The following is a 13,541-nucleotide window of genomic DNA, read 5'->3' as shown; positions in this document are numbered from 1 at the left end:
AGTTTCAAATAGCCCAGTCAGGTTTTGAATACTCTATGTATATGAAGCTGAAGATGATATACTCCTAATTCTCCTGTCTCCACCTATGGAGTACTTGGATTAAAGGCATGTGTTAACATATCTGGCAAGCTTATCATTTAAAAGGTATTTTAGGGGCTGGAGGGATAGCTCAGCAGTTAAGGAATTTGCCTGCAAGGCCAAAGGACCCAGGTTCGATTCCCCAAGACCCACATTAGCCAAATGCACAAGGGGGCACACATGTCTGGAGTTCATTTGCAATGGCTGGAGGCCCTGGTGCGCCCATTCTCTCTCTCTCTCTCTCCCCCTCTCCCTCTGTCATATAAATAAATATATTTTTAAAAAGATATTTTTACTTTTCTTCTGTGATTACTCTTACCTCTGAAGATTTTCTCCCCAATAATAAATATGTAGCTGTGATTTCATCATATTTCATTTTACTGAGAGAGTCCTGAATTTCTTCTTGTGAATATCCCATTCCCACCATAATATCTAAAAGGAGGATAAAACATAGTTTATATATTTTATTTGGATTAGAAATTATTCTAGGGTAAAAGGATTTTATTTACTTGACTGAAGATAACACATTTCCTAACATAAATGAATAGCTAAAGCATGTTTCAGAGTCACTGGGCACTAGTTATAAGAAAACTACAGGCAATAAGCCCTAACTATGACAGAACAGATGAGCTGATCCATAAATTCTGTACTTAACTTCTCTTCATTTTTGTTTGAGGTATACACATGTGTACAACAAATATGGTATTTACACAAACACAAACAGGCAGGCAGAGTAAATACCTATTCTTTTCTGGTCTGAGATGTCTAGTTCTGGTTCAATGAATGGCTTAAGCTCATCTTCCTCATGACCTGCATTGATCCACCTGTCCTTCATGATTTGCTAAAAAGATAAACTGTTGGTTAGTGCATAAAATATCTCATTAATCATAATATTTAGGCAAATTGCTTTACTGTTTTTCCACAATTAACTGATTATACCTCTAATGGTAACCTAAATTTTTTTTTCACTCACTGTGTAAAGCCTAAGAAAATTATTCAGTATATCACACAAACTAAATAAGGTTCTGTAAATACACTCCCTTTCTACTGCCTCTGGTATGGTTACCTCAAGAGTGCCACGTTTCACTGGGTTCAGCACCAGGAAGCGTTTGAGAAGGTTTTCACAGTCTGTGGACATGTAGAAAGGGATTCTGTATTTTCCTCGTAATACTCTCTCTCTCAACTCCTTTAAGGATACAGAAAGAAAACTAGTGAATCAACTTTTAGGTTGAAAAACAAAACACCACAAAAGCCCTCATACTGACAGAACATCAAAAATATTTATTCACACAATTGTATAAAAATCCTTAAGACTGAAAAGCACGGCTACAACTGCATCTTGTACCTTCAGGTTCTGCCCGTCAAAAGGAAGTGACCCGCTGACTAGGGTATACAGAATGACACCGAGACTCCACACATCAACTTCCGGTCCGTCATACTTCTTGCCCTGGAAGAGCTCTGGGGCTGCATAAGGAGGACTACCACAAAACGTGTCTAGTTTATTGCCAACAGTAAATTCATTGCTAAAACCAAAGTCTGCTATTTTGATGTTCATATCCGCATCTAACAATAGATTTTCAGCCTAGAAGAAAAATATCAAAACAAAAATGAAACAACTAAAATAGAACTACAACTATAATAATAATGTCAAGCATTTCATATAAACTTTTGTAATGATGCAGTTACTTTCTCCTAATTAATAAAATGTGAAAACACTGTTTATAGAAGGAAAAAAAGAAACAATTAGAATTTCATATATGTATACATATATTTCATATATGTATACATACACATATATAGATAGATACTTTTTAATTTATTTGCAAACAGAGAAGGGAAGAGGGACAGAACAGGCACACCAGGACCTCTTGCCACTGTGAACGAATTCCTGATGCATGTGCTATGTGCTACTTTGTACATACGGTTCTACGTGGATACTGGGGAATCAAATGCAATATCCAGCCCGACATGCTAGCTCAGGCTGACCTGGAATTCACTATGTAGTCTCAGGGTGGCCTCGAACTCTTGGCAATCCTTCTACCTCCTACCTCTGCCTCCCGAATAAGCAATGGGATTAAAGGTGTGGGCCACCATGCCCAGCTTAAATTAGAATTCTTAACAACAATAACAGTCATCAACTACATATTAATTAAAAGACAAATTTAAATATCAAATATCCCAAGGTCAACAGGAGAAATGGCTTAGCAGTTAAGGCACTTGTCTGCAAAGCCAAAGGACCCAAGTTTGACTCCCCAGGACCCACATAAGCCAGATGTACAAGAGGGTACATGCATCTGGAGTTCATGTGCAGTGGATGGAGGCCCTGATGTGCCCATTCTCTCTTTCTACCTACCTATTTCTATTTCTCTCTCAAATAAAAAATATATTAAAACATTTTAAAAAAATATTCCAAGGTCAATGAAAATTTGAACAGCTTTTTCAATTAAGAAGAGGTTTTTCTAAAAACATATATAAGCAGAGTTGGAGAGATGACTCAGCAGTTAAGGAATTTGCCTGCAAAAGTCTAATGACCTGGGTTTGATTCCTCAGTGCCCACATAAAGCAAGATGCACAAAGTGATGCATGCATCTGGAATTTGTTTGCAGCAGCTAGAGGACCTGGAGTACCCATTCTCCCTCCTTTCTGTCTGAATCTGTCTTTGTTTGCAAATAAATAAAAAAGTTTTTTTAAGTAGTATAAGGCTGGAGAAATGGCTCAGTGGTTACAAACACTTGCTTGCCAAGACTGAGTTCCATTCTCCAGTATCCATGTCAAGGCAGATGCACAAAGTAGCACATGTATTTGTGGAGTTCCTTTACAGTGGCAAGAAGCCCTGGTGTGCCCATTCTCTCTCCCTCTCTGTGCTTGCAAATAAATTTAAAAAAAATCAAAAAGTGTGGGTGTGTATATACACACACACACACACACACACACACACACACACACACACACATGAGGTAGGGTTTCACCCTAGCCCAGGCTGACTCGGAATTCACTATGTAGTCTCAGGGTGGCCTTGAACTCATGGCAATCCACCTACCTCTGCTTCCCAAGTGTTGGGATTAAAGGTGTGTACCACCACACCTGGCAAAAAAATGTTTATTTTTGGTGTTTGTTTTAAGAACTCACATTTCATAAAAAGTTCTAAATAACTGGAAAATTGGTGCTAGTGTGGAAGGAGAATTCCCAAGTTCACTCCAGGAATAAATCAGTTACTTTTATTGATTTAAACCAACAGGTATGAGGCAGCTACTACACAGATGATTATTAGACTGACATCTGCATAAACAATACTGAGTGAGACAGAGCCCTATCTTCAGGATCTCACAGTGTAGAGGAGAAAAAGCAGGAAGGTGAGCAGATACACTAGTATCTGAGTGTTGACACAGAAGATACACAAACTTTAGGGGCTTTGCACTAGAATGGACAAGGCAGCTTCCTAGAGGAAGTGAATCCAATTCTGAGAAGGTACAGCTTATCATAGGGGAGGTGTTTTAGTGCAGAGTAGAGTCTGAAACCCACGATGGAGAGAGTATGGTTCTATCAACAAGTAAAAGTAGATGGGAGAGAACTGCACAAGAGAAGCCTGGGTGTACTGAATGAGCTGTGTTAAGGGATTTTGGATTTGCATCCTGAGGGCAAGAGAAAGTCACTGAAGGTTATTAAACAAAGATTGGCAAATCTCTCTCATCTGTGTGTTTAATAGGCAATTTTGGATACAACATGGAAAACATAACATCAAGGCAGCAGCAAAATCAGCAGCAGAGAAAACCTGGCCAAAAACAAGTGTAACCAAGTATGACATGACAGCAGTCTGGTTCTGGAGAGTATGACTGGGGTGGAAAGGACATTCAAATAACAGTAGCACAAGGACAATGCAACTGGGTGGAGGGTTAAAGAGAGAGAGGACCCTCAAGGGCATCAGTCACCAGAACAAGAAATGTATGTTCCAGTTTAGGAAGTAAAGTTTTGCCTTTGAACTGGCTGCACTTGAGGTACCCAAGAAATGCTTCTTGACGGCAGGATTCTAGGTCTTAATGAGAACCAAAGGGGCAGATTGGGGGTCATCTGCATGAAAGCAGTCACCACAGCTGCCAGAGTGAAAAGCACATACACTCAGGGTAGGCTTGTGAGTAGCATATGGAGATTAATACTAAATTAAGACCAAATATCTAGGAGCTATTTAGAGATGAGGTGAAGATAGAAAGGAGGGTGTTGCTTATTAAAAGGGCCAGGTAGCAAGTGGGAGCTTTCTGTAAGGGTACAGACGTGAGCATGTGGGAAATATTGCTGGGTGAGCAGCCATCAAGTAGGAAAAGGAAAGAATAACTGGAGAGAAGACTGGCAACAGACAGAGGGAGGCTCCAGAGGAGCTAGATGAAGGGCAGGAACAGCATCAGGCCTCATGTACCTGTAACAAGATAAGGGAGGAAGGACTGTCCATGGATGCAGTCAGGCTGAAGGCCTGCAAAGATTGTTTTATGAGCCCCACAAAGTATCGTCATTTCTGACAAGGCAGAGCAAAGGTGCAGCTCATGGAGGCTTCCAATAGGCACTGCAACTGGCAAAAGAGAATGCCTGCTTACTATGAGCAGACATAGGTGCCCAATATCCAGGTGAGCCATGAACTTCTGGGGACCCTCATTTGTGTCACTATGTAATTAATGACTATCCAGATACCAACTACTAGTTACCTTTACTGAAATGTGAACTACTTTCAATAAATTTCACTTTTGGGTGCTGGACAGACAGCTCAGTGGTTAAAGGTGTCTGCTTGCAAAGTTTGATGATTTGGGTTTGATTTCCCAGTACCTACATAAAGCCAGATACAAAGTGCCGCATGCACATAGAGTTCATTTGAAGCCACAGGAGGCCATGGTCTACACTCTCATTCTCTCTCTCTCTTCTCTCAGATAAATAAAAATATATTGTTTTTAAATTCACTTAAGAACTAAAGAAATGGCTTAGCAGTTAAGGTGCTTGCCTACAAAGCCCAAGGACTCAGGTTTAATTCCCCAGTACCCACATAAAGCAAGATGCACAAGGTAATGTATCTGACTTTGTTTGCAGTGGATGGAGGCCTTTGTATGCCCATCCTCTCCTTCTCTCCCTCCCCCCACCCATGTGTGTACGTGCTCTCACACTCTCCCCAATACATAAATAAATAAATTTTTAATTTACTTTATTCCTAATACTCTTTATTAAATAACTTGGTGAAAAGAATTCAATTATTATTGGATCTTTTTTTTTTTTTTTTTTTTTTTTTTGAGGTAGGATCTCACTCTAGCTCAGGCTGACCTGGAATTCACTATGTAGTCTCAGGGTGGCCTTGAACGCATTGTGATCCTCCTACTTCTGCCTCCCAAGTGCTGGGATTAAAGGCATACACCACCACGTCTGGCTTGACCTTTTCTTTTCTTGCTTTAAAATATTTTTGTTTATTTGAGAGAAAGAAATAGGAAAATATAGAGTAGAGAGAGAATGGGTACGCCAGGGCCTCTAGACACTGCAAGCTCCAGATACATGTGCCACTTTGCACATCTGGTTTATGTGGGTACTGGGGAAGTCAACCTTGGGTCCTTAGGCTTTGCAGGTAAGTGCCTTACCTGTCAAGCCATCTCTCTAGCCTTAAAAATATTTTTATTTCGGGTTGGAGAGATGGCTTAGTGGTTAAGGCGCATGCCTTATGACCCAGGTTTGATTCTCCAGGTCCCACATAAGCCAAATGTACATGGTGGCGCATGCATCTGGAGTTCATTTGCAGTGGCTAGAGGCCTGCTGTGCCCATTCTCCCTCCCTCCCTCTCTCTGTCTCTATTTGCATGTGCTTGCGTGGGTGGGCCAAGGTCTCTTGCACTGCAAAAGAACGCCAGAACCTTGGGTCACTTCTTGTATCTGGCATTACCCGAGTCCTAGGGAATTGAACCTAGGCTGACAGGTTTTGCCAGAAAGTGCCTTTAACTGCTAAGGTATCTCCCTAGCCTCAAATTCATTTTTTTAATATACATATATTTTTTTATTGACAACTTCTATACTTACAGACAACAAACCATAGTATTTCCCTCCCCTTCCCCATTTTCCCCTTCACAACTCTGCTTTCCATCATATTCCCTCCCTCTCTCCATTAGTCTTTTAACTTGATGTCATCATCTTTTCCTCCTATTATGAGGGTCTTGTGTGGGTACTGCTAAGCACTGTGAGGTCTTGGATATCGAGGCTAAATTCTGTCTGCACAGTTGTAATTTTTTCCTATTCAATAGCACAATGTAACTTATATACCTCATGTCTGGAGTTTGATTGTAGTGGCTGGAGTGCCTGGTGAGCCAATTCTCCCTCCCTCCCCCTTCCTTTCTCTCTGTCTCCTCTGCAGAGATGGCTTAGCAGTTAAGGCACTTGCCTACAAAGCCTAAGGACCCTGGTTTGATTTTCCTAGTACCCATGTAAGCCAAGGGGGCACATGTGAAGTTCATTTGCAGTGGTGGGCTCATATTCTCTTTCCCTCTCTCAAATGGGGGTGGGGACATCTGGAGAGGTGGCTCCGAGGTTAAAGGTGCTTGCTTGAAAGGGTAATGACCCGTGTTCAATTCCCCAGTACCCCTGTTAAGCCACATGCAGTCAGAATGGTATATGCACTGGAATTTGTTTGCAGGAATAAGAGGCCCTGGTGCTCCCATGCACTCAGGCACTCTCTCTCTCTCTCTTCCTCCCTCCCTCTCTCCGCTTTCTCCCCTTACAAATGAATAAACATTTTTTAAAACAGAGAGAACTAACTAATATTAATACTAAAAGAGAAAAGAGAAATTATTAGATCAGGCAGTAACAAGATAAAATTTATTTGCGTTCTAGGTTTATTTTCTATATGGAAAAGCAAAATTGTTTTACATTCCTTGTTTTCATGCTCAAAAAAAGTTTTTTTTTTTTTTATTGGTTTTGCTTACTTAACTTACATGTCTGTCTGCCTGAATGTGTGTATGCATTCCACAGTATGTCTGTGGAGTGGAGATTAGAGGAGTTGTATGTACCCCATCTTTTTTTTTTTTTTCTCCCTGAGGTAGGATCTCTCTCTGGCCTAGGCTGACCAGGAATTTACTATGTATTCTCAGGGTGGCTTCGAACTCACGGTGATCCTCCTACCTCTGCCTCTTGAATGCCGGGATTAAAGGCGTGCGCCAACATGCCCGGCTTACCCTATCTTCTTTGAAATGGGGTCTCCTGCTACAGTAAACAAGTCTAGCATATGAGTGGTTTTATATGGGTGCTGAGGAACTGAACCCAGGCCATCTGTCTTTGCAAGGAAATGCCTGTCATCCCTGAGTCATCTCCCTAACTCCCACTTGTATGTTGTATTTGTGAAATGACTCCAAGAAAACTGTACATTCACTTAGCAAGGACACATGGGCTCACCTTGAGGTCTCTGTGAACAATCCGTTTCTGGTGGCAATACTGTACTGCAGAAACAATCTGAACAGGAGAGGAGCAAAGATTAGTCACCACCGGTACAGACTCACAAATAAGATGAAAAGATTTCATTAATGTTCCCATAAACCAAAAAAACACATTTCAATGTATGATTTCTTAAAACAATTTTTCGGGCTAGGGAAATAGTTTAGCGGTTAAGGCGCTTGCCTGCAAAGCCTAAGAACCATGGCTCGATTTCCCAGGACCCACATAAGCCAGATGCACAAGGTGGTGCATGCAGCTGGAGTTTATTTGCAGTGGCTGGAGGCCCTAATGTGCCCATCTCTTTCTCTCTGCCTCTTTCTCTCTCTCTGATACTCTAAAAATAAATAAATAAAATAAACCAAAAATAAATAAATAAAAATTTTTCCTATGCTTTGAAATTTTCTTTTATTTATTTTTACAATTTTTTGTTTCTTTTTATTTATTTATTTGAGAGTGACAGAGAGAGAGAGAAAGAGGGAGGGAGGGAGGGAGGGAGGGAGGGAGGGAGGGAGGGAGGGGGAGAGAGAGAGGGAGGGAGGGGGAGAGAGAGAGAGAGGGAGGGAGAGAGGGAGAGAGAGAGAGAGGGAGGGAGGGAGGGAGGGAGGGAATAGACGCACCAGGGCCTCCAGCCATTGCAAACGAACTCCAGATGCATGCACCCCCTTGTGCATCTGGCTAACGTGGGTCCTGGGGGATCGAGCCTCGAACTGGGGTCCTTAGGCTTCACAGGCAAATGCTTAACCGCTAAACCATCTCTCCAGCCCTGAACTTTTCAATTGAGATTATTTCAAGGGTGAAAGCCAAAAGTTCTCTCTAGTTTTAATTTAAAGTCTGTCTGTGAGTCTTACTTATTGACATTCCATTTATTTATTTGAAAAGGTTCCATGTATCCCAGCTGGTCTCAAACTCTCGATGTAGTGGAAGATGACTTTGAACTCCTGATCCCACTGCCTCCATCTCCCCAGTATGGGATTACATGCATGTACTATCACCACCATATTTAGCTGGTGCCAGTAGCCACCTTAATCTGAAGGACCCTGTCTGCTCTAAGGCCAAACCCCAGATGGTACTAGGGCAACCTTCTATGCCCATGAAACTAAGCCACAAAACAAGCAGCAATTACAAATGATCCAAGGTAAGCCGGGCATGGTGGTGCATTCCACCCAGCACTAGGGAGGCAGAGGTAGGATGATCGCCATGAGTTCAAGGCCAGCCTGAGATTACATAATGAATTCCAGGTTAGCTTGGGCTAGAGTGAAAACACGACCTCGAAAAACCAAAAGGTCCAGGCCAATATCAGGCCACATGGCTTTCCTCTGCTGAACACTTATCTCCCCAGCTGCTCCTAACAATATTGTTCCTTGATCAGTTTCCTCTTTTTTAAAATGGAGGAAGGAAGAACTAATGCTTCCCACATGTGAGCTACGAACTTTAAAAACTATGTGTATTAAATGCTCTAGCCAATAAGGATTTTTCCCATTTTCAGCAGCTAGTAGGCTTTCAGTCAACCTATAATTATTTCTGTGATTTATACTGTCAAAAACTGCTTATAGAAATTTTTACAATTACTGGAACTTGAGGGAATTAACATGGGATATTTTTTATAACCATGGAAAATGCTAATAAAATTTTTTAAAAAAAGGACCCTTACCCCGATATGGTAGTGTACACCCATAATGCCACCTATAGTCTCATCAATGGAGAGGCTGAGATAGCAGAGTCTCAAGCCTGAGGCCAGTCTAGATAACAGAACAAGTTCCAGACCAACTGGGGCTAAGTATCTGAAAAAAACACCAACCCCCAATAAAGAAGGTCTACTTTTTTAAATTATAAAAATGTTACATGCTTGCAAATATAAAAAACATGTGTAAGTAAATACCTGTATTACCAAACATAACATCTCTTATTTGCTTCTAATATTTTCCTTGATATTTTATGTGTGTGTATATATATGTATGTGTGTATGTGTAGATAGATAGATAATTTATGATTATGTATACAGCATGAAAACAACTTTGCTTTTCCATGTAGAAAATTAACCTAGAACACAGATAAATTTTATCTTGTTACTGCCTGATCTGATGATTTCTATTTTCCCATTTAGTATTAATATTAGTAGCTCTCTCTGTTTTTTTTTTTTAATTTTATTTATTTATTTGAGAGCAACAGACACAGAGCGAAAGACAGATAGAGGGAGAGAGAGAGAATGGGCGGGCCAGGGCTTCCAGCCACTGCAAACGAACTCCAGACGCGTGCGCCCCCTTGTGCATCTGGCTAATGTGGGTCCTGGGGAATCGAGCCTCGAACCGGGGTCCTTAGGCTTCACAGGCAAGCGCTTAACCGCTAAGCCATCTCTCCAGCCCCTCTCTCTGTTTTTAAACAAATATTTTGTTGGGTGTGGTGGCAAATACCTTTAATCACAGCACTGGGAGGCAGAGGTAGGAGGATCACCATGAGTTCAAGGCCACCCTGAGGTGACATAGTTGAATTATAGGTCAGCCTGAGCTAGATAGAGTGAGACCCTACCTCGAGAAACCAAAAAAAAAAAAAAAAAAGAAAGATATATATATATATATGTATGTATATATGTACATATACATATATAATTTATTCATTTGCAAGGGGAGAGAGAGAGGGAAAGGGGAAAGGGGAGAGGAGGTAGAAAGGGGGAGAGGAGGGAGGGAAAGAAAGAAAGAAAGTGGGGGGGCTCTTGCTCCTGCAAACAAATTCCAAATGCATGCATCATTCTGTCTGCATCTGGCCTTACGTGGGTTCTGGGGAACTGAACACAGGCCATTACACTTTCAAAGCAGCACCTTTAACCACTGAGTGACCTCTCCAGCTCTGCTTTTTGTTGTTGTTGGGGTTTTTTTTTTTTTTGTTGTTGTTGTTGTTTTGGTGGTGTTGTTGTTTTGTTTTGTTTTTTAATTAATTTGAGACAGAGAGAGAGAGAGAGAGAATATGAGAATATGGGCTCACTAGGGCCTCTAGCCACCACAAATGAACTTCAGATGCATGCTCTCCCTTGGCTTACATGGGTATCAAGTGCCTTAACTGCTATGCCATTTTTGTAGCCTTTTTGTTTTGTTGTTTTTGGAGACAGGTTCTCACCCTAGCCCAGGCTGACCTGGAACTCACTCTGTAGCCTGAGGTTGGCTTTGAACTCACAGCAATTGCCTCTAAGTGCTGGGATTAAAGGCATGTACCATCACACCCAGCTCAAAGACCTTTTCAGTCTAAATAATGGTTTGAAAATTATGGTCTATGAGAAAATTTAGATCTATCCCTATTTTTGCAAAAGGTATTAGAATACCACCATGCTTATTCTGAATACTATCATTCTCATTCAAGTAGTATTGTCTATGGCTGTCCTTACGTTATTAGAACAGAGTTAGATAGCTGGGAGACAGACCGTATGACTCACAAAGCCTGCACTATGCACTGGAACTTTTCAGAGTCTGCTGATTTCTGGTCTGAACAACAGCACAACACAATGACTGAAAGGTTAGAGTATGGACTCTGAGAGCCTGAGTTTCAATTTGTTGCCGGTCTGCTACTTGACAGACACAAGATTTTGGATAATTTACATATTAGTCCCAATCTTTATCAAATGGACTTAATACTCTTTAACTTACAAGGACTTATCCTAGTAGTTGGCAGGTAACGGTCAATCAATCTATACCAAATGCTAATAAAGATAAGGGTTATGGTTTTTTGTTTGTTTTTGTTTTTCGAGGTAGGGTCTCACTCTGGCTCAGGCTAACCTGGAATTCACAAAGTAGTCTCAGGGTGGCCTCTAATTCACAGCGATACTCCTACCCTCTGCCTCCCATGTGCTGGGATTAAAAGTGTGCGCCACAATACCCAGCTGTACATTGTTATCTTTAAACTTAACAAGCTTATTAAACAGTGGGTAAGAGCAAGGCAACAGGAAAAGTCACTGATGGATTAAGTTATATTAGGACTTAGTTTATACAGGTCAAAACCTAAAAGAGTTGGGGCTGGAGAGATAGCTCAGTCAATAAAGGCACATGCTTGCAAAGCCTGATGATCCAGGTTCAATTCTACAGCCACTCACATAAAGCTCATGGACATTTGTTTGCCACAGTAAGAGGCCTTGGCATACTCCAAAACACATGCATGCACACTCAAATAGAAAACAAAGTGAATTCCAGGTCAGCCTGGGCTACAGATCCTACCTTGAAACACAAAACAAAAACAAAGAAATAAAAAGTAAAAAGCTAGCCGGGCGTGGTGATACACGCCTTTAATCCCAGCACTTGGGAGGCAGAGGTAGGAGGATCGCCATGAGTTCAAGGCCATCCTGAGACTACATAGTTAATTCCAGGTCAGCCTGGACCAGAGTGAGACCCTACCTCGAAAAAAAAAAAAAAAATTAAAAAGCTAAGAATGGGCTGGAGAGATGGCTTAGTAGTTAAGGCACATGTCTGCGAAGCCTAAGGACCCAGGTTTGATTCTCCAGGTCCCATGTAAGCCAGATGCATATTGTGGTGCATGCATCTGGAATTCATTTGCAGTGGTTAGAAGCCCTGGTGTATCCACTCTCTCTCTCCCCATCTCTGTCTCTAGTAAGTAAATAAATAAAAATAAATCATAAAAATAAAAAAAAAAGCTAAGAGTAAATTTTGGGAGTATGATGCTCTTCTTGCTAAAATTTATGAAAATTTTAAAGTAGTTTTATTTATTTACTTATTTATTTATTTGAGAAAGAGGCAGAGAGAGAGTGAGTGTAAGAGACTGACAGAATGGGCACGCCAGGACCTATAGCCACTGCACATGAACTCCAGACACATGTGTCACCATGTGCATGTATGTGGCTTACATGGGCACATAAAGAACAGAACCTGAGTCCTTAGGCCTTGCAGGCAAGCACTTTAACTGCTAAGCCATCTCTCCAGCCCTGACATGGTTTTAATTATGTAATCATCAGTATCTTTAAAAGGTTATAGCCTTATAAGGTTAAACTGTTAAAAACCAAGATAACGGAGCCTGATGTCTCAATTACCATGATTGCCACTTAGCACAGTGGCTAGGGTGTCAAAAGATACTTAAATTTTTGTTGAACAAAATGGCCAACTAATGTTTGACTAATGAGCTTAATAAGCATTTACAAAAGGAAACTCGTTGTTTTAGGGTTTAGAAAGGTGAGTTTATCAAATTAATAAAGCAAATACATGTTAATTCATACCTGTCTAAATTTAGCTCTTGCTTCTTTTTCCTTCATTCTTCCATGTGCAACCAAATAGTCAAATACTTCACCTATAATTGAAAGAAATACATGTAAGCAAAAGTCTTCTCCACATTAATTTTCCCACAAATTCATGTTTTACTTTTAACAATACTCTAGTTTTTATTTTTAATATAGATATGAAGTGAGTCAGCAATTGTGGAACATGGACTAAACCAGCCTAAAGTTAAATGATAGGTATTGATGTTTATCAGTAAAATCTTTAAGCTAGAGAAAAATCTTAAAATTAATCTCTCAAATGCTCAATTTATATAACTTTTAAAATGGGTTTTAATGGGTGTTTTCAGTATGCTTTAACAAAAACTGAGCAATGAAAATGGAGAGTTAAATGCATTAAGTTACTTGTGTTAAAAGAAGATATCCTCCCTATACGAGTATGACCACAAAGCAGTTCATTTGTTTGTGGTCTTTTCCAAGGTAGGGTCTCCCTCTAGCCAAGGCTGACTTGGAATTCACTATGTAGTACCAGACTGGACTGCAAACTCATAGCAATCCTCCTACCTCTGCCTCCCGCATGTTGAGATTAAAGGCATGCATCCTCTTACCCGACTCATTTCCTGATTATATTCACCAAATATTCACTGAGTACCTACTAATTGCCAGGCACTGTTCCGGGCTCTGGAAAATTCAGCAACAAGCCCAGCAAAACCTTATAGTAGGAAAGACAGGCAATGAACAAACATGTACAGAACCTATCAGTAGACCAAATGTGCTATGGAGAAAAAAAGCAAGGCAAGAAAACAGTAAGATTG

At 40.7% G+C, this 13,541-nt stretch overlaps 1 protein-coding gene across 8 annotated transcripts in view; it reads right to left on the bottom strand.

The window, feature by feature from the left end:
- Mark3 (microtubule affinity regulating kinase 3) overlaps positions 1-13,541 on the bottom strand; it is a 116,496-nt gene that overhangs the window by 39,723 nt on the left and 63,232 nt on the right. For all 8 annotated transcript variants that reach the window (XM_045154286.1, XM_045154288.1, XM_045154287.1 and 5 more), the window contains exons 6-11: positions 12,730-12,800; positions 7,482-7,538; positions 1,424-1,660; positions 1,145-1,264; positions 820-919; positions 398-510 (exon numbers count right to left, since the gene is read on the bottom strand). In XM_045154286.1, the coding sequence (XP_045010221.1) occupies positions 398-510; positions 820-919; positions 1,145-1,264; positions 1,424-1,660; positions 7,482-7,538; positions 12,730-12,800 (698 nt within the window). The remainder of the gene's footprint in view (positions 1-397; positions 511-819; positions 920-1,144; positions 1,265-1,423; positions 1,661-7,481; positions 7,539-12,729; positions 12,801-13,541) is intronic.

The sequence above is a fragment of the Jaculus jaculus genome, chromosome 7 (assembly GCF_020740685.1).
Source record: "Jaculus jaculus isolate mJacJac1 chromosome 7, mJacJac1.mat.Y.cur, whole genome shotgun sequence".
Taxonomy (NCBI): Eukaryota; Metazoa; Chordata; class Mammalia; order Rodentia; family Dipodidae; genus Jaculus; species Jaculus jaculus.
This window is presented reverse-complemented; position numbering and strand designations above follow the sequence as displayed.